Raw genomic sequence first — 26,031 nt, 5'->3', positions numbered from 1 at the left:
ACTTAAGGTGCTTGTGCCATATGTTTTATGGTCTGGGATGTGGTATGAGGGTGTATCAGAAATGAGATGGTGGGGTAGTGCCAGGGAATTACAAAGCTTGGAGGGAGGCAAATCTGAATTCTTATTCAAAGTGCAAAGAGTGGTCTCTAGGAGTGTTCTTCCCTCCAAGTCCTCCCTGCTTTTGAAGTAGGTGGCTGGAACACCCCAGGCTGAGCTGTGGGATGAAACTGGCAACAGCTCTCAGTCTTGCTTCCAGCATTTGCCTGTTCAGCAAGTGAGAGATGCATCCTGAATCACAGGGTAATCCAAGACCATTTACTGAATGAAGTTGCACAGTGCTCACAGTTCCAAAATGTGCAGTTTCCTTTTTGTAATGAGAATTAAGATTCACTTGACAACATCTAAGCTGCTGGTAAAGGAAACACTCAGATTATGAAGGATATTGTGTGAGGTAGTGACAGGACAGTAACATTGCAGAATCTCTTCTGATTAAAGTAGAAATATGGGTAAAAAAAGAAAATTAACATACATAATAGGCTTTTCTTTCAGTGAAAGAAATTGTGATTGTTTTGAAAGATTAGGTAATACTGGATTTCAAATTATCTCTAACAGATTTCAGTGGAATATGTGAGAGAGCCATCAATGTACAAACACAGCTCTTGAAGTAACTTTTTGACTCACTACCTCCCATATTACTGCTGCCAACCATGGCATACAATTCTTTCTCAAGTATGGACATACAAGTGCCAGTAAGCTTCAAAGTAATGAAGTTAGTACAAAGGTCTAGAATAATTGGATTTTAGTAGTCTCTACAGCATTGGGGTATTTTAAAGTATATTCTGCACAGTGTGCCAAATACTGAGGAAAAGACAGTAGGACAGGAGAGCACTTAGTTGTTGCGATACAGCTTGAGGGAATTATTTGATTCCTATATTACTGCTCACTCTGAGAATATTGGATGTTTACACATCAAGAGGTAATATCTTGGTACAAAACCAATTAAAGTGGCAGGAATGATTTTTCTTAGTCACCTCTGTTCTGCTCTAGATATCTTTTTCTCAGTTGGGCACCTGAGTTTTCACCCTATGGAGTGATTATGGAAGCAAAGTTTTAACACAATAACTCTTTAGCTCAGCAGGCTATACAGTCTGTTTCTCAACTGGTGGATACTTAGGATAAGCACTGAGCATACTGGCCTTCAGAAACGCCAGGTCTGAGAAGAAACAAACTATACTGTGGGTGAAGGAAACGGAGGGCTAACAAGGCTTCTTCGAGATGCCTTTTTCTACTTGTTTAGCTCCTTTTCTCTAGCTTGTTATTTAGCCTACAAGCCTCAGGGAAACAGATTGTCTCAATCTAAATTTTTACAGCGCCTTGCTGAGCATGAAAGCCTTACATCATAGATTATTTGCTTTATTGGTCACTCAAATATAGCAGGATTTGCCTTCTGTGCAGCTTTTCTTTTCCTTCCTGGTCTCCAGGAATAGCACAAGCCAACACAGAGAGAGGGTTATCTTTCTCCCAGAGGAGAGGGAATCCTAAACAAAAACTCCTCTGAGAATGAAGCAATAGCAGTGTCTATCCAAGCCACACTGGACCACTCTGTGTCTTGTCCATATGATAAGACATATCTGTATCCATCTGATATATAGCTGTATATGGTTGTTATGTTTTACTGCAGATGAATGCAGGAAAAAACTACATGTTGCATATTGAGGAACTCAACATGGTTCTTGTGAAGAAAAGCACTTAACTTAGTGAGAGTAAATAAAGACAAGGAGGATACGCTATTCTCCAGTGCCCAGGTTGAGAGACAGTGACATAAACTGTGTGGGGCAGTGAGAATAAATATCCTCGTCCAACTCAGATCTGGCAATAGTTATTTCTATGCCCAGTGTCCACTTTCAGGACAGTAGCTGATGAGCAGGTATAGGAATTTGTTCATTAACTCTGCCTTTGTTCTCTAGCTCAGTCCATCCTTTCCTTTGTCCCATTTGAAGGACACCCATAGCAAGGGGTCTGCTGCCTATTGCTGCTATCCTAGGAGAAGTCCCTTTAAATCTTGCTATCTTCCTTTTTCCCAAGAAAGTAAAAGTCAAAGTATTTATCAATACTAAAAATAGGCAGAGTAGAATTGTTCAAGAAGTTCAAGTTCTGCCTGAATGTATGTGACTTCCTCCAGCTGATATGGTTGTTGACATTCAGACTCACTGCTCTTCCTTGATCTGTTTCTCCACCACTATTATGTTTTTCTTGAATGAGTCCTTAAATGTCCTTTAAAACAAAAAATATGATTTTGTCATTGTTGACCAGTCAGAAGACAAGGAGATGAGATGGTATCTGACAGAGAACATTTATTTCCTGGCACTTTTATTGTAAGAAACTGTCTCTGTGACCATAACTCTGAATAATAACCCTGACAGGAAAAAAACAAAACAAAACAAACAACAACAACAACAAAAAGCCCACACAACAAAAACATCTATTCAGGCCTTCTATGAAGTGACAGTAATATCAACTTAATTGAGAAAACTTCCAAGAGGAGACTATTAAGCTTTCCTGAATAAATGAATATTATGCAGTTTTAATGGAGGTTTGAAATAGATGTTAGAAACAAAATAATATAAAGAGTAGGTATTCTGTGGAGCTTTACTTGAGTTGATGTAAAGTTCTCTCTTTCAGATGGTTGCATAAAGGTAAACTGTATTTTTCAAGCTGGCTTTAATGATCTGTATCAACCTCACCATGCTGCAGAAAGAGCTTTTAAAGTATGACTTCAGCTGATGGGTCGAGGTATCAGCCACTGGCTCTGTGAGATGAACACATCCAGCTGGATCAAGTAATCACCCTGAGGACCAGGGCTGAGAAGTTGTGGCCAAGTGGTTTTAAGACCTGTTCCCTGTCAGCCCCATCCCATTATAAATTAACCTTGGATTGTGTTTGTGCTGGCTGATTGTAATCTCGAAATTAGAGTCTGCAGGTTGGGATTGGAAGAGTGTTTAATTCCTGTCCCTAACTCATGCCTTGTAAAATCAAGACTGCACCTGGAGAGAAGGGAAACAGCTATAAAGGATCTGCCAGCTCCAGCTCTTTGCTGAGGCAAGTATCAGCTTGTATTTTTATTCTTCAATTTTTAGCAATGCTTATTTATTTTGGTTCCCCTTTTTTACCACTATATCATGCCACAACTTCAGTGTGCTGTAGCAACTTCAATATACTGGTGAGTACTTATTTTAAAAATACATTATTGCTTGTTGAGCACTTGTCATCTCTTTGGAATCTCTTTCAAGGTGAATTTTAATAGACTTGGAAATGCTCTACAAAATCTTTTTTTTGGCCTCTTTGGGTTAACCCTGGTGTAGTCTTCATGTTGACTTTTTATAGGCTACCTGATGTACTGTCTAGTAGGTAATAGAGCAAACTTTTTTTTTTTTCAGTTATATGTGTATATATAAATGAATTATTGTTTTTTGTAAAAGATTTGATAGAAAATGCAAGGCTTTTGTAAGCAAAATGTAAGCTAGTCAGTGATTCTGAAGTTGATTTCCATAGAGGAAAAGGAAAGGTACTTTACTTGGTCCTAAATAAAAGATCTCTGTTTAGGTGGTTTACACAGTGTCATTACTGTACCTAATCATGTCCCTGGGCTCTCAATTTCAAAAATAAATGCTTGTGTCACTTTAAGTAGTTGCCATGGAAATCCTCACAGTATGAACCTCATTAGCGAAGACCTTACTGCAGACAACCTAAATTATTTCTAGTGCCTGATACATTTAGAGAAATAAGAGTGTAAGGGGGCTTGCTTGCCTTTAAAATACATGCACAAGAATGCCTTGCCTGTTCTAGTATATATCACCTAACCTTATTCAACTGAGATAAATTAATGTCAGATTGTAATAGTTTGATTCACTTGAAAAGCAATACAATGAATTTTTTTTAAATATTCTACCTCCCTGTCTCCTAAGTTATTTTCTGATGAACCTATTTCTTTATATAAAAGATTTCTATATGCTGAGATTTTAGGAATATAAATATAGGAGAGATTACTGGCATTTGAATGCTTCCCACTGCTCTGCTCTAGAGTCTGATCTAAGCAGGTGTAATCTTTGCTAGGGTAGGGCCAAATCTAAAAAGCAGAAAATATAAATGGTCTTTCAGTTTATAACTTTTTTGTTTAAATGTTTTACAAGGTCGTGTAGAGACCACTTTGGACTCCATTTAATCTTAGTTGAATTCTAGAAAAAGAAATTAAGAAGTTAGTTAATGGGTTTTTTTAAATTGGTTTTTGTTTTCTTTTTTGAGATGTTGTCACTGCTTTCCAGTGCTGTCTTTTCCACAGTAATACTGACATCTGGGTGCTGTTGCTTTTCAACAGAATGTGGTTCATGTCTGTTCTTCTAGCACGTCTGTACAGACTAACTCAGCTGCAATAAGGGTGTTAAACCACCAAATATTTTACTTTCATCTTAAGTAAGGTACATGGTTATTGTGAAGTTATAACCTGCAGGTTAGAAATATCGCATTGGAGTGTATTGCGTGTTAAGCACCCTTCAGGTGCTGATGCAGTTCCACCATTGTGTCAGGCTTTAGCTATAACGTCTACATAGATGGAGAGCCAAATTGTCCTCTGTTGCAGTGCTGTGAGCTCAGGGCAATCCCATTAGCTACATGTTTACAAAAATACAGCTGAGAATAGTATTTGTCCCAAGATAGATGCATGGAGAAATTAATAAAAAGGGTTCAGTGCAAAATATGAGGATATAATTATGGAAAATAAGTTTAATGGCAAAATATACAGGCTATATAAAATAATAAGTAACTATTCCTGTCCTGTTTTTATGCAAGATGAATATTAGTACCTTTCACAAAGAGTATTTTTGTTAGTCCTGCAGGGCAAACAACCTGAAGATAGCTGTCCATGTGATCATACAAACTGTATTTATCTCTATCCAACTGCACTGGTGTTGGTATCATGGAAAGAGCATCTGTGACTAATTTGGTGCCAGCTGCAGCAAAGGGCAGTCTCAAATATAAGTGAAGATGGTGCTAGTGGTGGGTCAAAGCACAAAGATGTACAAGAATAGAGAAGAAGTTTGCCACTTAACACCTACCCCCCTCATAGCAGATAAACTGAGTGCTTCATTCTCCTGAGCTTTCAGTCTATTTCTCCATTCACTATATTCTCTTTTAAAATTTAATCTGTTTAGTTTTCCCTGCCAGACACTCTGGCACAGTTCCTCAGGCACTTAAATATCATTGCGGATTTGGGCTTCCGAGCCTACATCTTACTTCCCTCTGAGGGGGAGGAAGCTTTGCAAGTAGAGTTAATTTTGCTGTACAGGAAATAAATGCCATGAAATCTTTCTATTATATTAAAACTGATAGTGAAAAACAATCTTTGTCCCAGTGAGGAATGTCTGTGAGCAGCACAGCTCTGCTGCATGGATGCTGTGAAAAGGCTGGGTTAGGTGGAACACTTCATGCTGTTGGCTTCCAGTGAAGCCCGGGACACTGCTTCCCTCTTGTATGATCTGCTTTTTCTGTCCTCCAGCAGTATCTACACGGAGACCACAGATGTAGCTGCTCCATAAAAGCTTCTGAAATATCCTGTGTCTGACATAAATAAAAATGACCTTTAGTATAAATCTCAATCTCTCTGACTGCCAATAATGGGGTAGCTGTGTTACAAAACGCCAAGCACACACAGCATGCTTGGCACAAATTTCCTCAGCGTGTGCATGATGCAGCTAATTACTGCATAAAAATACTCAAAAGGCATGTATAGGTGTGTATGTATATGTGTGTGTGTGTATGCAATATAAATAACTATGCAATGGTATTTTGGGGGAGGTAAAAGCAAAGCAAATTTGCATTACTGTAAGGTAGCAACCTGATTATATTGACTTACTGGCATGAATCAGGGCAGCTGCATCTGAAGGGGCAAATATATAAGTAGTGGCAAATTGCTCTCATTGAGGAACTGGGTGTAAATTGCCTAGCTTGTATCCAAAAGCTGGAAGAAATAGATTCAGACAACTGAACATTGTCATGTGTATTGGAAGTACAAGCCAGCATTGGTTCATTTTAATTTTAAAATCTAAGTCTGATGGGATAAGGCAATCTGATTTCTGATTCCAGTGCTGGCATACAGTTTTCTATCTTGGTTTAAAATTAATCTAGTAGGTTTTGTTGAATTAAAAAAATAAAGTGAAATTAATTGTCATTCTGTGAAGCTTTTACTCAGTTTCATTTCATGTTTACCATTCTCCTGAGGAGAATAACAAGGTACTGTTTTCTCATCAGATCTCCACATTGAATGTTTATTTGCCACTCGATAATAAAGTATGAACCATGGTTTGAACCATGTGGGTTTTTAGTCATCAATATCAGGAAGCAATTGGTAACAGTTAACATTTTTCTCTGCTTGTCATAAACAAAGCTGGTCTATTTCTGGTTCAAAAATCTGCTGACGAATTTTTCCCAAGTCAGAATGTGTTGTTCACCATTTTTTTGTGATCTATGCCGAGATGCTATAGACAGCTCAGCTCACAACTGTGTTCAGCCACTGAAACCATGGCTTTGTAATGGTGTGTGCTTTCTGTTTTTTTTTTTTTTTTTTTAATAGAGTAATACTTGTGTAACTGGCTGAACAGGAATTATTCTTTGGTGAACAGGAATTATTCTTTAGGTAGGACAGCAAAGATTTGAGTTGGACTTCCTTCTCCTGTGCAGTAATGGGAGCTCTTCTGGGGCTTCTTCTGAGGCTGTCCTTTTTGTGGAACTACTGGATAAAATGAGGTTAAAGGTCTCCAGCCAGGATTTCCAAGGAGAGAATGAATTTTGCTTGTGCCTTGGAAAAAATAAAGTACAGGGCCCTGTTGGCTCCTCAGTGGAGCCTGGGTGTCTCTGCAGCACACAAAGCATGGAGTATGGTCCAGGTGGCATTTGAATGACCCTTGGGTCTTCTCCCTGTGGTTCAGCCATGGGCAGCTTTGTGCTGTGCATGCTGTTCTCTGCTCAACACAGCCATTGCTATTGACTCCTACCTGGATTCCAGAAGCTTTTCTGGGCTTTTTGCTACGAGAGTGATACCAAAAAAGCTAGATAAGGTGTAATGAATGCCCTTCAGGCTCAAACCCTGGTATGGTTCGGAAATTGTAAACTGAAGCTTTCAAGCCTCACTTCTATGTATTGGCAACCAGGCTGGTGAAGGGACTCGAGCACAGATGCTATGAGGAGAGGCTGAGGGAGCTGGGGCTGTTCAGCCTGGAGAAGAGGAGGCTCAGAGGAGACCTCATCACTCTCTACAACTCCCTGAAAGGAGGTTGGAGCCAGGTGGGGGTTGGTCTCTTTTCCCAGGCAACCCTCAGCAAGACAAGAGGGCACGGTCTCAAGTTGTGCCAGGGGAGGTTTAGGTTGGACATTAGAAAGAATTTCTTTGCCGAGAGGGTGATCAGACATTGGAATGGGCTGCCCAGGGAAGTGGTGGATTCTCCGTCCTTGGAGATATTTAAAAAGAGACTGGTGGATCAAGGGTTGGACTTGATGATCTCTGAGGTCACTTCCAACCCAGCCAATTCTATGATTCTATGTTTAGTTGCTTTACTCAATTGGATTATCAAATTTCAATTTCAAACCACAAAGAATAAAATTTGAATTTAAGGGCAACTCACCACATAAAAAGGTAGAAGCTTGTACTTCACTCATGGCAGATTTCATCACCTACATGCTTTATTATTGCCTTCTAAGCAACCTAATTTCCTTTGAGGGGAAAAAGAATAAAAGCATGTTAACTTATATTTTTCTGTAGTTGTATAGCACTGCAGCAGTCCTACTGTTCTCTTAATAATAAATTCCTTAGTGAAGCTCCAAATGTTCTTAGGCTTAGTTTGTCATAGCTATGACTTCTTTTTCAGTGGATTAGAAGGTTATTATAGTGTTTTTCGAACCCAGATTATTTCACTCCAACTTCAGTATGATTTTTATCTCCCAAACTGTAGACATATTTTATTTAGCTGTATTGCAGACATTTAGAGGCAGATATTAAAATACAAAGCAGTGTTCAAATCTCCCAGAATCACCAGGCCAAAGATATTGCAGATCTAGTTAACCTAGAGAAACAGCAATATAGAAAATTGTTCTTCAGTTTGTAGACCTCCAAACTGGAGAACTATCTGCAGAAGAGAATCTGATGTGTGGATTGGGATTGATTTGCATAATGACTTAGCCATTTCTGAGCTTGTGGAAAGGTGCTGGGTACAAACTGCCTGCCTTCACACTTGTATATAGTAACATAGTTTTCAAGCTTCAAAAAAAATTCCAGTAACAGTAAAAGGGCAAGTTTTTATGGACTTTGACAATTTCCGGACAATCACTGAAAATATTGCTGATTGGATCGAGCATATTATCTTTCTGTACCAGATAACACTGGGACCCACAGGTCAAGTATTTTCTCTGAGCTGCAGGGCAGATATTGACTCTGTCTTCTCTGTTATTACTTTAAAATCAACAATTTACTTTGGGTCCAACCAGCTGTTATTCTACATTCTTCGGTGTTGAAGAGTAGCTCTACAAGTACTTGTCTATTCAATCAGAAGCAGACCAGCAGATACTGACCTTCAGTAGTGTGAAGTGTTCATTAAAGTGTACCCTGCATTATTAACTGAAAATAAAGAAACACCTGAAGTCTTGATGTCTGTATTATGAACACAAGCTTTTTGTAGGAATTTGTTAAATGGCTTTAGTAATTTTTCTTCTTTTACTTATATGCACTGATGGTGGGAGGGTTGCTTTCTGTGCATCTGTTCTAGAAAATAAGTGTGTCTGGAGAGCTGAAATTAGAGTACAATTCAATTCTGTTGTTAAAAAATATTCAAGCTTTTATTACAGAATCACAGACTGTCAGGGGTTGGAAGGGACAAAACCAGAGCAGGTCACTCAGAAATGGATCCAGATGGGTCTTGAAAGTCTCCAGAGAAGGAAACCACAAATGCTCTGGGGAACTTGTTCCAGGGCTCCATAGCTCTTAAAGAAATTCTTATGTTGAGGTGGAACTTCCTGTGCTTTATCTTGAACCGATTGCCCCACATCCTATCACAGGGCAAAAGTGAGAACAGACTGTCCCTTCCTCATTGATGCCCATCCCCTATTTATTTATACACATGAATTAGATCCCCTCTCAGTTTTCTCCTCTCCAGACTATAAAGCCCCAGGTCTCTCAGCCTTTCTTCATGCTGCAGGTGTTACAGTCCCTTAATCATCCTCGTAGCCCTCCCTTGTACTCTCTCAAGTAAATCCCTGTCCATTTCTTATCTTCATACCACAAGATAAGGTTGTCTTACAGGTGTGGGTAAATGCTGTGTGGGTTTGAGGAAAAAGTCTAGTACAACACACCTGTCCTTACCAGTTTACTGATTCACCTAATCTAGTTTTCTGTGTCTGGTAGGGCTTGTTACTTCAAATAATCAGCATGATCTAAAAATAAAGCAAGCATGGAGGAAGAAGAGTTCCTCTCTTGACTTTACAAGCTGTCAATTTATGCATTGCAAGGTGAAATGCAGTTAGCATTGGATCATTATCTTAACTGTTCTGTTCTGTGGTGTGTTTGTGGTGTGGTGTTTTGTTGTTTGGTGTTTTTTTTTTAAATTTTAATTGGAAAATCTTGAGCTCTGCTATTAGTCTCTGCTTAGTACACGATCTTGATGGTCATTATTTTCTCTAGTTCTCTCAGAACAACAAACGTGCATGTTTTGCATAAACCTGCATCCTGTAGGGCTTATTTCTATGTTATTGAAACAGCTGATGAAGACTTAAGTTTTACTTGCTATACCAGGATTGTTTCTTAAGTATTACGATTGCTTCAAGCAATGCTAGTTGTTTTGAACAACTGCCAATGTATACTGTAACCTTGCTAATTAACATACTTTTGTTATTGACTCGTATTTCAACAATTAATATGGTGGAATAGAATGAGTCAGCATAGCTCAAAATAAGATCATTAAATACTCTGCCAGGTCATACCTAACTAGCCTAGTGGCAATAGGAGACAATAATTACTTTAAATATTTTGAATCTAGATTGCTAATTTATATGAATTTAAAGACTGTAAGATGTAAATTACTCGATTTTAATACTCTAATAATGTTAGTAGCATTCATTATACCATTTAAATTCTCTAATAATAGAAATCAAAATATATTGATAGCTAAAAAGTAGTGGTTAATCTTCCTCGTTACAAAACTTAACAGCTTTGTCATTGGGATTAAACATTTTAAAGGCACTAAACAACTGCAGCCTCTCGAGCTATTTCACAAAACAACTGGGAAGATTGGGCTGCATCATCTCTTCCCATTTGAAGTGAAGTAGCTTTCAGGACAGGTGAGATTCAGGCTTGGGATATCTCTTTCTGGATACTTGTAGGTAGACTTAAACTCCTTAGTTTGTGTTTCTAAGCTTTCAAGTCAGCTCCAGCTTGTGGTTCTGGAAAATCCTACATGTACTTTAAGGTAGTAATTTATGACACATGGTGCAGATATGGCTTCTGGTTTGTGTAGGATTTATCATAATACTGCTTAGAATATATATTTGTGTAAAGGCTTTGCTTTTGAGTCATGGAGAAACAGTGAGCAATAGATGGACTGGACATGCAATACTGAGGTTAGCACAATCCTGCCAAAATGTCATCAGTTTATTAAGTACGAGGTGACAATATCTGCAGGATTTGATACAGAATGGCTGCCCAAATCAGGGTGCAGGTGCCCCTTGTATAGACAGAGATGTAAAGGAGAACAGGGATGTATATGCAGAGGACATTGTTTGGTGCTGGTGTGGTGGTGTGGACACACATGAACAGGCTCGTTGTCAGTGGTACTGCATTAGGGTACATTGCAGACAGGGTGCATAACTAAGCCTTTGCCACTGACCTATGCCTGAAATCCTTCTTTATGAGGCAAGATTAGGATTGAAGTCCCCATTGTGATCCCAACAACTCTGGTCCTAAAGTATCTGCTGAGCTGCCCACACATACACAGAAATCACTCCTAACAGCTAAAAGAACTCCAGGAACCAAACTTCAATTGGGTCAATTTCCTCATAAACAGAGGAGCATGAGTGCATCTACTTATAAATGTACCATTTTGGGAGAAGTTTACAATATATATAATATGGAAAAAGAATAAAGCACCATAAAAGGATGAACTGATTTGAAACTATTTTAAGATTTGGAAAAAGAGAAACAATTTATAAACTACCATGGTTAGGTACCTTTGAAAGAGTGATTAATTTTTATTCTCAAACTTCCATGGTGCTCAGCATCTCTGGAAGGCTGAGGAATTGTTGATTATTCTGGGCGTTGTTCTGTGTTGCTGTGTTTAATTCACTTAATTCAGCATGAAATATAGAAATATTTCTGTGGTTATCCTCTAACTGGTTGAATAAAAATAAAACAGTTTGGTACCTTGGTTCCCTCAACCGTAGATGTTCACTCAAGGACCAGGCAATGCTACAGACACACTGATACCAATAGTAATAACATAAAGGATTCCCCAATTCACTGGGAGTGTTATAGCTGCTTTTCATGTGCAGTAGTCAATCCCCATAAATAGCTTGAAGGACTAGGCTCAATTATGCTTAGTTTCTTACATTAGGTCCTCTGTTATCAGAAGGACGTAGCAAAATTCTGCTGTATGCTTAACTAGGAAAGCTATTGAACTTAAGTATGTTATAGATCAAAGTCAAGCCATCTGAGTCTTTCTCATCAGAAGCATGAACACTTGAATAAAGCACATGACATCTCAGTTTAATGAGCTTTGTAGATGATAGATGTATTAACAATATTTTTTGAACTTACCATTTCTTTTTTTTTTTTGTAATTATAAGTCTTTGCTTTCCCAAGCATATAATTGAAAATAAATGCAGCCATTTAAGCAACCAGTTTTCTGATATTAATAATGTCAAGGACAATAAAAAAAACCAACCAAACAAAAACACAAACAAAACCAATTGTCCCCTCTGGAGCTTTCCTGGATTAAAAGCAGTAAAAGGTATTTTGACACTTTCTGCTTCTAAAAAAACAAGCAGCACTTAGTAGAAACCAATTATAACATTTTTTTTTTTCTGCTTGCTTGTCTCCCAACACACTGCTCAAGCTACACTGACTTGAGGTTTCTGCTGCAGAGGAACACCCATGACCTGGATGCTCCTCTGTTAGTTGCACTGCTCTGCTCTTGATAGTGTAGCACATGGACAGCATCCAGAGTGGGATGTGTGGCATCTTGATGATAAGTGTGATTGATACTGTATTGCCAGATTTGAAAAACTGATAGTAAAATACAGGAGACTTTTAGCCAAAGATCTTGGACCTGTGAACTGCTGCCAATTAAAGCTCCTTTGCTGTGGGCTGGGTAACTAACATTATACCAAATTTATTACAAATGACAAAAATGAGACAAAGAAACGAATACTGCTACCTAAGTAGGAATAACAGTATCTGTCCTGTCTCCTTTTTTACATCTGTTGGCAGAGACTTTAATTTGAAAAGCCTTTAACTTATTCTAGATAGTATCATATATATTATCATATAATTAATGCTGCTACTAGCATCTGGTTTAATTTACTGTCAGATAAGAGCTATAGTTCTGTGTACTTAAGAAGAAACTACTGATTCCAGATTTTGTTTTAACTTGAACTACTCGGGAAAAATATTTTAACTGAGCACAGCACTTGGTTTAATTAATTGAAATCTTTGTGTTATACTAATCAAATTTCCAGGCATTTGGACTAGAGGATCATTAAGACAAGAAGGTAAAAACTATAGTTTTCATCAAAGTCAGCTGGCATAGGCACTAGGGATAAGGCTGCTTTCGTTTTGGATCCTGGGCAATGCAGAGAGCAATACATTCTTCTGTTCTTTTCCAGCAGTACCTGGAAAAATGGGGAGAGAAGTGATACAATGTGTTTGAGGGGGAACTACACACTCAAACCAACTACTAAAACATTGATGCTACTGAAAATTAGGGGAAAACAAACCAGTTCTGTTCTGATTACAGTAGTTCTATTTCTATATTAGTGTATCTTGTGATAGTTCAGGGAATTACTCTTCACCATCACTAACATAAGCCAAGCAGTGTGACATGGTAGGAAAGAATTTATATCTACCTATGGGTGAACCAGAGGGGAAGGCATCCAGACTGATCTCTGACATATGAAGATTGGAAAAGGATCACCTCAATACACATATTATTCTAACAAAATAAATATCTATGAATTCAAGAGTAATTTTCTTGTGGTCATCACTGTTGTATTAGCCCTTCTTGTGTCTGTTGCAGAGATGGCCAGAGGTCAACCAGTATGCAGCAGTGATGTGTACAACAAAAGGTGCCTGCTGATCTGATAAATATCTAATAGTAGTATGAAATGTGCCTGCAGAGCTCTGTACATGCCTCAAGCCATGGTTTTGAAAACAAGCTCATTAACTGGACTGCAGGACTGGAAATTAAGTGATTTCAGAAATGGTGGAAGTAATGGTGAAGGGAGGAGGTGGCTGTGTGTTGGAATCACAGGTGCAGAGAACAGTTCTGTGCACAGCTGGATGGTTTCAGCTCTTTCAGCAAATGTTATCAGTGCTGTAAAAAAGGTGTAAATGGTAGCACCACTACTGTAGGAAAGGTAATCATTTGTATCTTCTGCTTATAATCTGCTGCATTACATTACCAGAGAGTAGACATCACCCTTCATCATCTTCATGATAGGCTCTCTTTGGAAACTATTTTCACTGGGTTTGTTTGTTTGTTTGTTTGTTTTTTTCCTTTACATGTATCATGTTGTCTTGATGATGAAACAGCCATATAAATCCTGCTTCAGGAAGAGAGCTGTGTTCTTAGTCTGAACTCCAAGTCTTGCTGTATTGATGTTAATTAAGCCCAGTCTGAGGCTCAGAGGATCTGCTGTCATTGCTAATGTATTAGTGCTGTCTACCTTTCTGCATGTTCTTTTGCATGCTGCTTTTTCTTGTTGGTGCTTATCTTTTCTTTCTTTTTTTTTTTTTTTTTCCCCTAGCTTAAATCTTAAGAGGTGAACTAAAATTAATGAATGGCTTTTTTTCCCAAAGACACTTCTACCCCAAGGAATAATGGAGGCTATTGAAAATTCTGCAATAACAGGTGCTGAGTTTCTGCACCAGCTGATGCTCAGCCTGATGTGGACCAAATACAAAGAATTTTTGTTGTCAGAACCTGGGAAATTATGCACTGAACCACAGTTCATTTCTACTCACGTAGACTGGGTACGGACAAGCAGACTGTCACCAGCAGATAGAGTCAGGGTTTTACCATCCATGGTAACAGTTGATGTGCCCTCCTGAAGGGAAAGAACAGATTACCAGATTTTGATTATCCATGTCCTGTCACTAGTAGGAAGATAATGCTGTGGGTGAGTATGGAAATCGTTCCCACTCAAAAAGCCCTTCTATCCTGCTGTGTTTCATGAGGCCTTGCTAAATATTCATCTGATCTTCCCTGTCTGATGCTATTAGCATCAATGAAAATATTCTTCATGGTTCATTGTTCCCCATCATAAAGCATCAACCCACAATCTGATTCATGGGAGTACACTGCTACCAATCTAACCTAGCAGCCTGCAAGTTGGTACAGCTCTGGAAATTACAGATAAGCTCCTGGAGTACTTCAGGCTCCTCTTCAACTTTTCTGTGACCTAATATATTTTTAAGCCTTGAAAAGCAGTTCACAAGTCAGCAGGGATCTGACAGAGATCACTAATAGGAGTCTCTCCACACTGGAATGGACTTGTCATTATCTTGTCAAGCAGATTCTTGCCAGTAACAAGGCCTTGATTGTACAGGCTGCTATAAGTTGCTGTGTTAAAAAATCTTTCAAGAGTATTTTTCTTTAATTACTAGCTGACAGTCCCTGAACAGAACAGGAACTGATAGAAATATCTGCCTCCCAAGCTAACCTGCCTTGTGTAAGTGAAAACCAGCTTTTCTTTTTTTTCCCTTGGGTTGCAAATGTTTCAAAGGAACGTGTTGAATGAAAGGCATCTGTATTGCCTACTGCTGTGCTTTAGTATAAACAAGTTCTCACTTTTTCATTAGCTTATTCTACCCAGTTCCAATTTGACTTCAGTGTGAGGAAAAATGCTTCAAGAAGAAACAGGTGATGCTTTTTTATCTCTTTGAGGCATTCTGATATATTTACAGGATATACCTCTAGGTAGGGTGTATTAAAATCCACACCAAGACCTCTGGTGGAAGATGCCTGTATCTCTGTCCTTAACATACAAGATGAGGAAAAAGATTATTTTTATGGTGGCAGTAGTTCAGTTATTTTTCATGATAGTTTAAAGCTGAAGGGTGCTACCTGTTGATCTTTTCTGTAAGAATGAAGGTGATTGTTTTAATTTCTCTTGTTGGTGGTAAAAGGCTTTACTACTGTTTAGTCTGATCCGAAGCATGAACTCATCAGCAAACAAGTGTGAATTGCCACGTACCAGCTGCCATATCCAGATATCTGAATTCGTTTTGCTTTTCTCAGTTGTTCCTGGTCCATAAGCTGTAACCTTTTTTTTAAAAAAAAAAAATTAAAAAGAAAAGTAATGGATTCATTCCAGTAACCAAAGTGTATGTATTCATGTTCCTATCTTCCTACAGCAATGAAAACATTCTATTTTTGCAGAAAAATATTCATAGAAGATGACGTTATTTTTACAGACATTAAAATTCACATTACTTTTGGTATTCTCATATTGATTCCTACTGATAAAAAGGGAACTGATCACACCTGCCACTCCTTATGCTCCTCTGCATCGTCACTTATCTATTCCTTCTGCCTCCTCCCACTCTCAGTTTTGCATCTATATCCTTCCTGCTTCTGTTCTTGGAACAGGCACTTCCTCCTCATGAACTCTGGGGCTTGTCAAGAGCCTGTTGAAGCAGAAAAGGTCCTTCTATTATCATCAAAAAAAGAGGCAGACCAGACCTTATTTTTCTCATTATCAGCCCTTTCTGTGTTCTTTCTGACAGTCCCACACTCTGTCACTTTGCTGTCAAATGTATTGGATTCTTCTGAGTGTGACTCCAAGTAACCCAGAGAAAGAATATGTTTTGTAAACTGTCAGGCATACAGCACAGATATCAAATGGTGACAGCTTATTTTACACCCAAACTAGATGGTGTTTAACTAAACTGAGAAGTGCAGTGCTTTACCACAGCCTCAGCTCTCTGATGCTGTCCAGTTTTCCTGTTTACATTTTATGTAGATTGAGGGCAAAGGAAAAAAAGTGTTTAAACACCCAGATTGGACTTGGCACCAATGATGCTGTTCAGACATGTAGCTGAACACATGAAAGATGAAAGAAATTCTTCACTGTGAGGGTGGTGAGACACTGGCACAGGTTGCCCAGGGAAGTTGTGGATGCCCCCTCTCTGGAAGCATTCAAGGCCAGGTTGGATGGGACTTTGAGCAACCTGGTCTAGTGGAAGGTGTCCCTGCCCCCCATGACAGTGGGGCTGGGACTAGATGAGCATTAAGTTCCCTTCCAACCCAAACCATTTCATGATTATCTGCACCTTTAAAAGTGTCCATCTCTTTCAGAGAACTTAGACCTCCCTACCTCTGTTTCAAAGTTATCTCCAAACATATTCAAGGATTTCTTCTGTTTTATTTCACCCCGGTGATCATTTAACCAGCCTTGTAAGGAAAATGGCTCCATAACATAAGTGGGATTCAGTGGGAAAGGTGTTTCTTTCAGGAGTTCATCTGTAAGGAAGGCAGAGGGCTATCAGTGACACTTGCTACCCTTGATTTTTGCAAAGATTTTACCTTTGTTCACAGCTTGAAGGTTTCAATTTACAGTTATCTAATCACAAGTCAGTTGTAACAGCAAACAGTGCTATGGTCATTATCAGGACTTCTTAATTGCTGTTGTAAGATGCAAGTATTATTTATGTATCTTTATTGAGTTGCTTCTTTGAAGCTGTTGTCAGAACACACTTGTTAAAAATGCATGCAGTAGACTACCCAGTTTTTCTTGCATATTCTTAATTCTCTTTCTGACCAGCTTTTGCACAGGTAAAATGTGATTTGTCCTGTCTAAGCCTTTACTGAGTCAACCCTTACATATTCACAAGTAAGTGGAATTAGGCCTATAGAACCAGCTTATCCTGCATCTTTCACATAGTTAGTCCTGGCTTTTATTTGTTTTCCTCCATGTGTTTTAAAATTCACTGACCACAGTGGAGTAAGCCTGTTATCACAACCCTGAATTTAATAAAATGCTTTTTTTTTCCTGGTGTTTCTGGAGTTGTACCTGGATTTAATTTCCAGTGATTCCCCTTCGTAACTGAATTGATTTGAAATAGCTGGAGGACTGAATGCAGTTCAAGTCTAGCTGGTGAAATTCAAGATTTGTGCTGTGTGTTGCTGGTATATTGAATTAGCTTTAGTTATTTACCAGCCCACGGTGAAGCACAGACAGTACAATCACCTTGGTGATGCTAAGTAGTTTGTTCTGAAATGCCTTGGGAGAACACCCATGGAGTAATTTCAAATAATAATACCAACTAGATGCAGAAAAAACTCACTCAATATCTGTGTCCCAAATGCATTGAGCAAACAATCTCGCAGCCAAATCTCAGTCTCAGTGCTAGTAAAAAAGTAAGTCTTTTTCAAGTGTTAGTGTATTCATTATTCCATGTTCTTCTGTTTGGTCTCTAAAGCTGTATTTCACTGCTCTGCAGTGTTCTGAATGTACCATTTCCTTCTTCCATGGAAGGCCATTTGATTGCAGTCTTTGAACATCACGGGAGATAGTGACAAGGGACCATCCGAGGGACAGCAGTGTACTGAATAACCCACTGCTCTGTAATGGATCATAATAAGCATTGAAAAATCTACATCCATCTTCAGACAATCTGGATGAGATACTAACTCTTATTTCAGAAGATGGTTTTGCCATTCAAATTCCTTCTCCATTATAATCAATTAAATGGAAGAGTCAACATGTTTCTGCAAATGATTTGCCTCAACAATGCCTCTTTTAGGGAATATTGAAAGCAATTTGAAGAAATCTACAGCCAAGGAAGGAATTATTTGTTCAAAGGCTTTTTGCCTTCACACTTCCTTACAAAAAAAAAAAAAAAGCATCCTCCTTTTACATTATTTAACTTAAATACTTGACACAGTTCTATTTTAAAAACAAATTCCCCAAGAGACATTAGGAAGCACCAGAAGGAGCAAGAAAATCTATGTATCTTCTAACCTGAACCTGAAAACATTTAACAAGATCTAGTGTGAACATGCTGTATTATTTGATAACACTGAAAAGTAGTGTTAAGGTAATTCATGATTTTATTTTCTCACTGCAAAAACTTTACCCTCTAAAATAATATGAAAATGATAGAATATTTTCCTGTTATCAAAATAAAACTGGTCGCTCTGGAATTTAGAAGAGCCTGTTGGAATAAAAACATTAATTGGCAAGACTTTCTACTAGAATGCAAGTCCCACATCAAAACAAACTCAAAAAAACTGGTATATAGCATTTGTTAGGATAAGAAATGCATACCAAGAAACCATGGGTATTCTGCCTAGCTCAAGGGGATACATATTCTCCACAGGTTAAGAATTTCAGCATCAAGCTATCAAGTAAGTTCAGACTTCATGTACTGGTGAATAGATAGCAATAAGCTGAATGTAGGTGATGTTTTAGCTATGTAGAACTATGAATACTCCCCATGAGTTGCAAGGAGTTTGGGGTACAAACAAGCCAGAGTACTTGTTTCTGTTCTGACCAAGAAGCAACATGAATCTAAATATGAAAATCAACTATGTTCTTCATTTGTGGCCTTGATTCTGTCACTTATACCCTGTAACCATAATTTTACTAGTTTTCCTCTTCCTAGTGATCTCTGACTCCAGCTGTCCTGGTCAAAGAGGGTACAAAGGAGGAGGAAAAAGTAATAGGAGATCTTTGTATACTTAGGGGCAACATAAAGTGTAATGCATACTATGCTTGCTGTGGAGCACTGTCCTTTCTTGCTTGTGATGCACAGGCACTTTCTAAGAGTTACATTTGCTTCCAGGTAAAGGCAGACCTAAATTTATTTAGATTTTAAGTTCTTTAGGACAAGAGCTGCCTGGACACTTGTCAGGAGGCCCTGGTCTGTGATGGAATTTTAGTTTATTCCTAATTCAGATGTTAATAATACATTCCCAGAGATAGCCTAATGGCCTTTGAAAACTGAGTCTGCATGAAATGAACCTTTTGTGTGATCTAGTGTAATGATTTGCTGACCTGTTACTGCAGGACAAATAAAGAGCACTGTGAGGATGAAGTACATGATGTATGTCTGACATTATTAAGATGCTAAGTGACTGAGTCCTCACTTAACCCTGATACTTATCCCTTGCATGATGCTGAAAGCTGCAGGTACCCAAGAGTTTGTGAGCTTGAGCCAACGTGAGGATGATCCAGTATTTTGCTATCCCACATATATATATATATATATATATATATATATATATATTTGAGCTGAAGCCTGGTGCTTCCAGATAAACTGTTTCTTATCAGAAACCTCTGCTCAGATACTATAGCATATATTTCTGCTTAGACTACATTGGCTTTCAATAATATTTCAGAAGTGTGAGTTGATGTTTTTCTGCAGTTATGTTCCAGTAATACACTGAGACATGGAGACATGATGGTTTGATGATGGTAAAGGTAAAAACATGCCAGCAAAATAAAAAAATATGGCAATTTTAAGCTAGTCAGCTTAAAGTCTTGTTTGCATCTCCAAGTAATATATCACTAAGCGGAACATCAAATCTAATATTTTCTTACTTGTTCAGGAGATCCATTTAAATACTTCAATAGCAAATTGTGGATCATTACTATTAAATATTCATATCAGAGCAATGTGTTCTTTATGGGTTTCATAGCTCATTTCAACTTTAAATTAGAATGTGATGATGCCATGTCAAGCTGAAAAATACATCATGTTTACTGAATGAGTCTGTAAATATTTTAAAAAGGAAATTACAGGTTTTAGAGGAAGCTGATTTTAGTTAAACAATCGAGACTATACTGAGACGGAGAGTTTGAAGCTGTGCAAAAATGGAGAGAACATCTTGCAAGAAAATAGCCAGTGAATATGCAGCTACAGCCTCAACAGAGACTATCCAAGGAAGAGTTTGAACTTGCTGGGAGTACTGTACTTCTGATAGCAATAAAGAGGACAGGTAGAAGAGGACTGCCACTTGCCTGCCAGGTATCTGGGTGTGTTTGCTTCCCCCAGACTTCCATGTTACATGGAAACTTCCCCTTCCCTACCCCAGTGAGCTTGAGAAGAATTCAGACCAGAAGTCGGTTTCTTGAGCCCTACTGTCCTCAAGATCTTTCCATAGCTCTCTTGCAAAACTTGTTCTTTGAGATTTGTTGCAAAAGAAAAAAGCAAGAAACAACGTGAAATACAATGTATTGCAGTAGTGTCAACTGTCAAACTGATTGCATGTTGACTTCAAGAACAAATATTTTTTCAGTGATGTGCAATCCTTCGTTTCTAGATGGCACACTCTAGATGGAACAATCTTCAAATCTTTAAATCACCTTTATATGTCCTTAATACTTATGAGAGCTCCTTCATCCTAAATCCTCCTAGTGCCTCAGAAACAGTCTTCCTCCATACTGTGGCCCCAGCACCATGCCAGGGTGTGAGAAAGTCCCTTACAAATGTTGTCTCCCTCTGCAAAAGGCGAAGACAACTGTATGAAAACTGGAGCAGTTAGAAATGGTTTTTTTGGTTTATTTTTCCTGTCCTTTAACTGAGTATAAAATGGTCCAGACTATGGATAAGAAGCTCACAAGTTATATTAGAATTGTGTATTAATTTATTTCTGTCTACTTTCTAACCTCCCCTTCCATCTCTTAGAGAATACTACACCAGTATAAATAGTTCTGTGTTCTTGCAGCGTTTCACATTTAATTGCCAGTGCCAGAAGTAATGCATATTTGGGATGTTTTTCCTATACGAGCCTAACTAATTCCTGTGAAAAGTCTGCTTTATTCTCAATGTTAGCAGAAATATCTGTGAGACTAGTAGGAGTTTAATACCTCTGCAAACAAAACCTGTGGTCTGGGGGTTGTAATTTCATGCATCTGGGTTTTAAAAAAACAAGTAGCTAGCTCATAGCCTATAAAAATCCAAAGTAATTGTACTGAGAGTAACTGAGTACTTTAGGTGTAGTTGGTTCATTTCACTGTTGTTGAGTAGAGATGCAGAAACATTTAGTCAAAAATACAGCTCTCACTTGGTGTAATCCTACACTTCCCTGTGTCAGAGTATTTGGTTTTGTAGCATGCCCTGAGAATTGGCGTGACTGATAATTTATGACTTGTTCCTGTAATTATTTTTAGGAACGTTTTCCTTTGCATCATTAAATCTATGCTGGAAACTAAACAACAAATTCTTTTTCCTAAGTGAAACAAAGATAAAGAAAGCTTTAAAAAATATTTCTGTAATAAAGGTGCCCTCTGCACAAGGAGCTATCACCAGCCAGACAGAAGAGAATTGCAAATTTCAGGCCAAAATTATGTTTAAACGCTCTTAATGATACAGCTAGGTCATTATTAATAATGCTAGGTCAATGATTAATATTTCATAAAGTTCTATCAATAATGAATAATGAATTGATAATTTAAAGTTAAGAATTGTAAATTGTATTGAGAAATACTACTGTTCCAATTCTAAAATCAGGAATCTTAATTTTTATGTCTGAATCTGCCTTTTATATTACTGTAGGCATTTCATTAATAGCCTTTGTGCATAACTTCTGTTTCCACAGAAGAGGAATAGAAGTTTCTTTATAACAAACATTGAGATCTCACTAAGTTTGTGAAACAAGGATTTGTACATCACGTGTGAGCTATTACTATTAAATAGCCTAAGAAACATTAGGGAAAATGTCAGGCTGACTCAACTTGTGAGTTTTCTGTTTCAGAGGTTGTCTGAGGAACACTTACAAAGAAAGAAGCTACTTTATTAGCAAATACATACCTGCTGTGAAAGTTCTCTGAGCTTCAGAGCTCTTAAAATAATAGATTTTTCACTATATTATGAAAGGAAAACAACTTTAGGGCACTTATTCCAGTTTTCCTGATAGGTTAATTATATACATTATGAACTAAAGGGCAGTAGTGGCTTGGTTCCTATGGTAAAACATTAGGAGAGCTACTAGAGATTACAGTTTGTGTTCTGCTTCTCTTTGAGGAGGCTCAGCTGAGAGAGAAGCAGACCTGGAGACTTTTTTTCAGTTTTTGTTTGACTGCTGTCATTAGCAATTATGGGCTCTGGGAACCTGATGTATTTTTCTGAGGTAGTTTTAACTAAATTAGTATAATCTAATAGCCAGTTATATTTGTTCTTTAGCTTTTTCTTAATTTCAGATATTACCATTCTGTTCTGCTTGGTTTTGTACACCAGTGAACCAAGACTGAACAGCTAATACTGTCTACAGAGGATGCACTCAATTAGCTACAGAAGATGACAGCACATAAGCCAATTTTTATAGCACTGAACACACCTTTATTATTTGTTTAACAGCACTACTGAAACCAGAAAACATTTGTTTATAGAGCATGCCCTAGGCTATATGGTATTCCTACTCCAGCTGACTGAAGAAAGCTCCCAATTTTTCATACTTTCAGATCCTTTGAATCATAAGCATGGAACTGTGCTGTATTCTAACAATACTAACCAGAGTTTTAAGTCTAGAGTGTAAATCACCTGTAATACACCTAGAAATGAAGAAAGTTTTGCTAGTGAATTAATTATAGGACAGGGTTTTGTAGTATATTATCTGTGTCCACTGACAATAAAGGTTTTATGGGAATTAAAAGTTCACTGATAATTAGAAGTTGATTATTTAATTTGAATAAACAAAAAACTAACATTCTACCTACCTATATCATTAATGTTCTTGTAGATCATTATTAAACAAGCTTGACCTAGGAAAAGTCTTTTCTTGCTCGTTTCCCCACCAAATTTCACATAAAAGAAGCCTGTATTATTTCAGTGAACATGGCAGGATAAATTTTTGAACTTCTGGATCCTTTTGCAAACAATATTCAGCCATCACTGTTCCTTATAACTTTTATTGTCTGAATTGTGTCTTGTCCTCTTCACTATATAATTGGGATTAAATAGAAACCTTGAGAGAATCTTGCTTCCAGTCTGATTGAACTGAATGTAACAAATACTGTTTTGATAACTAATTCCTCATGTCAAAACTTGTGTAAAGTAAACCAACCCAACCTATCTTGAGTGTTCCTAACATATTCATTCACCCTGAATGATAAAAGGAGGTGAGAGTTTTCTCAGGCTTTATCTACACTCGTGGTAACAAGAGGCTGGTAATTCAGCTCCAGGGAAGATAAGGACTGAATGGAATGTGAGTTTCTGATTGTGTTTCACCTGATGGTACTCGAGTCCCTCTTCTAAAAATTTATCTTTTTAATAGCTATTGCTATCTCTTTATTTATTCTGAGTACCCTGCTTTCAGAGGGATTTGCCTTACTATTGTCTGAGCCAGAAACCATAAATCAAGGAGAAGTCTGGTGTTTTTTTGTTGTTGTTTGGTTTTTTGGTTTTGTTTTTTAGTTTCATAGTTGTTTGTTTGGGGTGTTTGGGGGGTTTTTTTGTTGTTTAGAAAAGAACAAAAAAACCCCAAACATTAGTGTGGTGCTTTTTTAAGAAGCAATTGGAGCTTGATTTATTCGACTTAAAGCTTTCCTCTGTGAGTCAACTGCAATCAAGGGATTCTTTCATGATGTTTTTCTTCAATTTTATTCCATTTGTCTCTAAACCAGGGAGGCACTTCAGGCTTATGTAGAGAGAAATCTGAGAGGGCTTAAACTGGCACTTTCAAACTTAGGGGATTCTAGGTTTTCAGAAGAAAACTGAAGGAAGAGGCTGAAATTGAGCCCTCTGCATAGGCCAGCTCAAATCTTGTTAAAATATGCCTGGAATGAAATATCTTGAGAAACTAGTGGTAGCTTGTTATATGTTACAAGTGTCAGGCTGGTTGTTGAATTCTACTTTTTAAGAGAAGAAAAAAAAATGGAGAGATCTGCTGAGGGAATAAATCCAAAGCATTATTTATCTGGATATGCATCCAGAAAGAACTTATTACCAGCTTACTCATATCTCAGTTGAACTTTTTTAAATTTTATTTTTTTTTTAACACAAGTCTCACTGGCAGTTACAGGAGCTGCCAGCTAAAAACTTCTGTAACTAAAAATCTGGGGTGTTTCAATCTTATGTAAGACTTGACTGAGATTTTGAGCTTCTTATTGCATTGATGGCTAACTCAAGAAGATAATAAATTCAGGGCAAAAATATATACTAAGCTCTGAGCAAAATAACAACATGTACTTGTTTTAATTACTTTTATCTTGAAAGAACCTCTTTTTTTCTTTTTTTCTTTTTTTCTTTTTTTCTTTTTTTCTTTTTTTCTTTTTTCTTTTTTTCTTTTTTTCTTTTTTTCTTTTTTTCTTTTTTTCTTTTTTTCTTTTTTTCTTTTTTTCTTTTTTTCTTTTTTTCTTTTTTTCTTTTTTTCTTTTTTTCTTTTTTTCTTTTTTTCTTTTTTTTTCTTTTTTTCTTTTTTTTTTCTTTTTTTCTTTTTTTCTTTTTTTTTCTTTTTTTCTTTTTTTCTTTTTTTCTTTTTTTTTTCTTTTTTTCTTTTTTTTTTCTTTTTTTCTTTTTTTTTTCTTTTTTTCTTTTTTTCTTTTTTTCTTTTTTTTTCTTTTCTTTTTTTCTTTTTTTCTTTCTTTTTTTTTTCTTTTTTTCTTTTTTTTTTCTTTTTTTTTTCTTTTTTTCTTTTTTTTTTCTTTTTTTCTTTTTTTTTCTTTTTTTCTTTTTTTCTTTTTTTCTTTTTTTCTTTTTTTCTTTTTTTCTTTTTTTCTTTTTTTTTTCTTTTTTTCTTTTTTTCTTCTTTTCTTTTTTTCTTTTTTTTTTTTTTTTTTTTTTTTAGTTTTATTGGAAGTCTTCTGCCTTTTGGCTTTCTTCAGCCTTTTTACAGCTTTGAGTAAATTACAAGGGTAGAACCTATTTACTGGATTTATCAATAAAAATTTCTCAGTTATACGTTTAAAAGAAAAAGTCAAGATATATCATAGCTTCTGATGGATTGTCAGGTTTGTTATTGAGCTCTACTCTTCTGCAAAAATATTAACAACATAAATCTAATGTTCTGTTTTCCTGCAGTGATATAATTGATTTGTTTGAGCTCCTAGCTCAACCTGGTGAGAGATGCTCCTTGGAAATCACTGTATTGCACTAGGATAGTATGCATGAGGGTTTTTTTTTTTTTACTATAGCAGCATCTAGAGGCTTCATCTGAAATTATCTTTTCTTTGATAAACAAAGTGAGAGACAGTACCTGCACTACCTCTCATCTCTGCAAAGAAACCCCCAAATTGACAAAAAACCCCAAATCATCAACACCCAAACATGTCACACTGGTGACATGCTCAGAGTAAAACAAAAACATTTTGATGGTGCATATAAAGAAAAGGAAGATATTGGAGATAACATTCTGTCTGTATGAAACAGCAAACCTTTTGCTGAGAAGTCCATTTCCCAGTCAGTCAAAGAGCCAGTGCCATAAACTGGTTCAGATGTAATGTCTTTCAGGTGGGTTTTCTAACTGGGTTACCATTTCCTAATTGCAAAGGCTTGTATGGTTGCCATCTTATACATAGGACTGTTCTGTGAACTTTTTATTTTGGTGATGATGGTTTAGTCACCTATTTTCAAGAAAGGTGATATTCATGAAAAAAACCCGAAACATTTGTTCCCTTTTTGTAGGATTTTAATAAGCACTTTGTTCCATTATTGGCTGAGGCAGCAAGCACTATCACTTTTATGGTGACTATCAAGAGGGACAGATGTGGAAATAATGTTTCACTAGAAGTTTTGTCTCCATTAGAGTAATCCATAAAAGTCAATTTAAGACATCCAGG

At 37.1% G+C, this 26,031-nt stretch overlaps 1 protein-coding gene across 4 annotated transcripts in view; it reads right to left on the bottom strand.

Annotated features, from left to right (window-relative positions):
- Positions 1 to 11,776: 11,776 nt before the first annotated feature.
- The window catches only part of HAAO (3-hydroxyanthranilate 3,4-dioxygenase), a 38,135-nt gene continuing 23,880 nt past the window's right edge, over positions 11,777 to 26,031 (bottom strand). For 3 of the 4 annotated variants that reach the window (XM_071739504.1, XM_071739505.1, XM_071739501.1), the window contains 4 exons: positions 16,627 to 16,772; positions 15,505 to 15,573; positions 14,273 to 14,355; positions 11,777 to 12,921 (listed from right to left, as the gene is read on the bottom strand). In XM_071739504.1, coding sequence (XP_071595605.1) covers positions 12,843 to 12,921; positions 14,273 to 14,355; positions 15,505 to 15,573; positions 16,627 to 16,772 — 377 coding nt within the window. In that variant the 3' untranslated portion in view covers positions 11,777 to 12,842. The remainder of the gene's footprint in view (positions 12,922 to 14,272; positions 14,356 to 15,504; positions 15,574 to 16,626; positions 16,773 to 26,031) is intronic. The other variant, XM_071739503.1, reaches the window with a different exon arrangement.

The sequence above is a fragment of the Heliangelus exortis genome, chromosome 3 (assembly GCF_036169615.1).
Source record: "Heliangelus exortis chromosome 3, bHelExo1.hap1, whole genome shotgun sequence".
NCBI classification, from domain to species: domain Eukaryota; kingdom Metazoa; phylum Chordata; class Aves; order Apodiformes; family Trochilidae; genus Heliangelus; species Heliangelus exortis.
The sequence above is the reverse complement of the archived record's forward strand: the minus strand, read 5'-3'. Positions and strand labels throughout refer to the sequence as shown.